Genomic DNA, 2220 nt, shown 5'->3' with positions numbered 1-2220 from the left:
CGCACCCTCAGCGGGAGGCACTCACCGGGATCACGCGCTCTAGGCAGATGTTGAAGTTCTTTCTTTGGTTGGACTTTAGCTTCTTGAGTGAGAATCGGGTCTCACCGATAAACTCGTTGTGGCCAAATTTGTCCTCGTCACAGACAGAGATCCTGCGATCCCCCAAGAAGGTGGGGAGAGAAAAAAAGAGCATATAGTGAGCTCTCACTATGTTCCGAGAGCTGCGATGGATGCTGGCAAAGAATGTGTGATGTGCATAGTGGCACTTTAACTGCCTATTTATTGAGCACAAGGCCAGGTGTGTGTTAAAGACTGAGTACTAGGCCCTGGCCAGGTGGTTTAGTTGGTTGGAGCGTCATCCTATACACCAAAAGATTGTGGGTTTGATCCCTGGTTGGGGCCTGTATGGTAGGCAACTGATCAGCCTCTCTCTCTCTCTCTTTCTCGCTCTCTCTCTCTCTCTCAAATCAATAAGAACATATCCTTGGGTGAAGATTTTTTTAAAAAGACTGAGTACTGTGTTCATGGATGTTTGTTCTATTATAATCTACAGTTTTCTGTATATTTGTAATATTTATGAATGAAAGTATTTTTTAAAAAAAATCTGTAATCAACCCATTCTGTGGAAAACCCTGAAGCAGTTAAAATGACGTAGATCTAAATGTCCCCCATGGCTATGACTCTAAGACACTTCGCTAAGAAAAAAAGAAGGTACCAGATACATAGCATGAAACTGTCCAAGTCGCCAACACTGGTCTGAGTGCCCAGGGTCACGGGAGGAGGAAGCGGACCCCGGCGGTGGGCGGGGACTAACGTAAACGGGGTTACTTCCTCTATCATATTTTACAAGAAGAATGAATTCCCGTGTCACTGATATAACTTAAAACGCAGTGTCAGACAACGTTGTAGAGATAAGATGCATCAACATATGGTTAAAACAGCCTGATTAATAGGACGGTCCATTTTTAAAAGTATGTTTTCATTGATTTTTTTTTTTTAGAGAGCGAGAACGGGAGAGGGAGAGAGAAGTAGAAACATTAATGAGAGAGACTCATGGTCAGCTGCCGCCTGCACACCCGCTACTGGGGAGGGAGCCCACAACCCGGGCAGGTGCCCCAACTGGAAATCAAACCGGCCACTTCTTGGTTCCTGGGTCGATGCTCAGTTGCTGAGCTACACCGGCTGCACATGACGGTCTGTGTTTTAAAGCACTCAATTTCATAAGAAACTTTTGTCCGAAGCTTGTTGGACTAGAGCCCAGAGACGGACAGACAGACACCAGCCTCAGTGGGGAGCCAGCCCCGCAGCCACACCCTTTGGGCTGATTTGGGGGGGCGGGTGGAGGAGTAATTTAGGAGACACCCCCTTTAGGAATGTATAGGGGCCCCAAATGCATGTCTCAGGGAGTGGGGGGCATCTTCAGGCTGATGTCTGCAGCCATCAACAGGGCTGGACACTGAGCCACCCCTCCCTCCACACAGTAGGCTCTCTCTTTGAACTTTCCATTAAGATTAAAAAGCAGTGCCATGGCCGGTGTTGTTCAGTGGTTAGAGTGTCAGTAGGTTTGATATCAGTCAAGGGCATGTACCTCGATTGTGGGTTCTCTCCCAGCCCCCAATCGGGCACATGCAACCAATTGATGTGTCTCTCTCACATTGATGTTTCTCTCCCTTGCTCTCCCTCTCCCTCCCTTCCTCCCTCTCTCTTTCTTTCCCTCCCTCTCTCCCTCCCTCCTTCCCTTTCACTCTCTCTCTCTGAAAAAGCAATGGAAAAAATATATCCTAGGTGAGGATTAAAAGAAGAAAGATCGAGCCCTAGCCTGTTTGGCTCAGTGGATAGAGTGTCAGTCTGCAGACTGAAGAGTCCCAGGTTCGATTCTAGTCAAGGACATGTACCTTGGTCGCGGGCACACCCAGTAGGGAGTGTGCAGGAAGCAACTGATGGATGTTTCTCTCTCATCGATGTTTCTAATTCTCTATTCCTCTCCCCTCCTCTCTGTAAAAATTCAATAAAATATATAATAAAAAATAAACAGTTCCGGCGTGCCCTTTAAAAATATCCAAAAAACAACAAAAAAAAACTCTGAACAATGAAAAAAAAAGGGGAAGAAGAGGTGGAAAAGAAAATGAAAGACAAGAAGATGAAAGAAAAGGCTATTCTGGGACTCTCGGTCAGACAAAATACTTAAGCTGAAACTGGCTTCCTGGGAGCCACCAGGCA

The 2220-nt window shown here is 46.4% G+C and overlaps 1 protein-coding gene across 1 annotated transcript in view; it reads right to left on the bottom strand.

Annotated features, from left to right (window-relative positions):
* RPH3A (rabphilin 3A) overlaps positions 1 to 2220 on the bottom strand; it is an 82906-nt gene that overhangs the window by 12686 nt on the left and 68000 nt on the right. The window contains exon 16 of the mRNA XM_006768935.2: positions 26 to 152. Within this exon, the coding sequence (XP_006768998.1) occupies positions 26 to 152 (127 nt within the window). The remainder of the gene's footprint in view (positions 1 to 25; positions 153 to 2220) is intronic.

This window comes from Myotis davidii, unplaced genomic scaffold (genome assembly GCF_000327345.1).
Source record: "Myotis davidii unplaced genomic scaffold, ASM32734v1 scaffold223, whole genome shotgun sequence".
Taxonomy (NCBI): domain Eukaryota; kingdom Metazoa; phylum Chordata; class Mammalia; order Chiroptera; family Vespertilionidae; genus Myotis; species Myotis davidii.
Note: the sequence above shows the minus strand (reverse complement) of the source record. Positions and strands in the feature narration are given on the sequence as shown.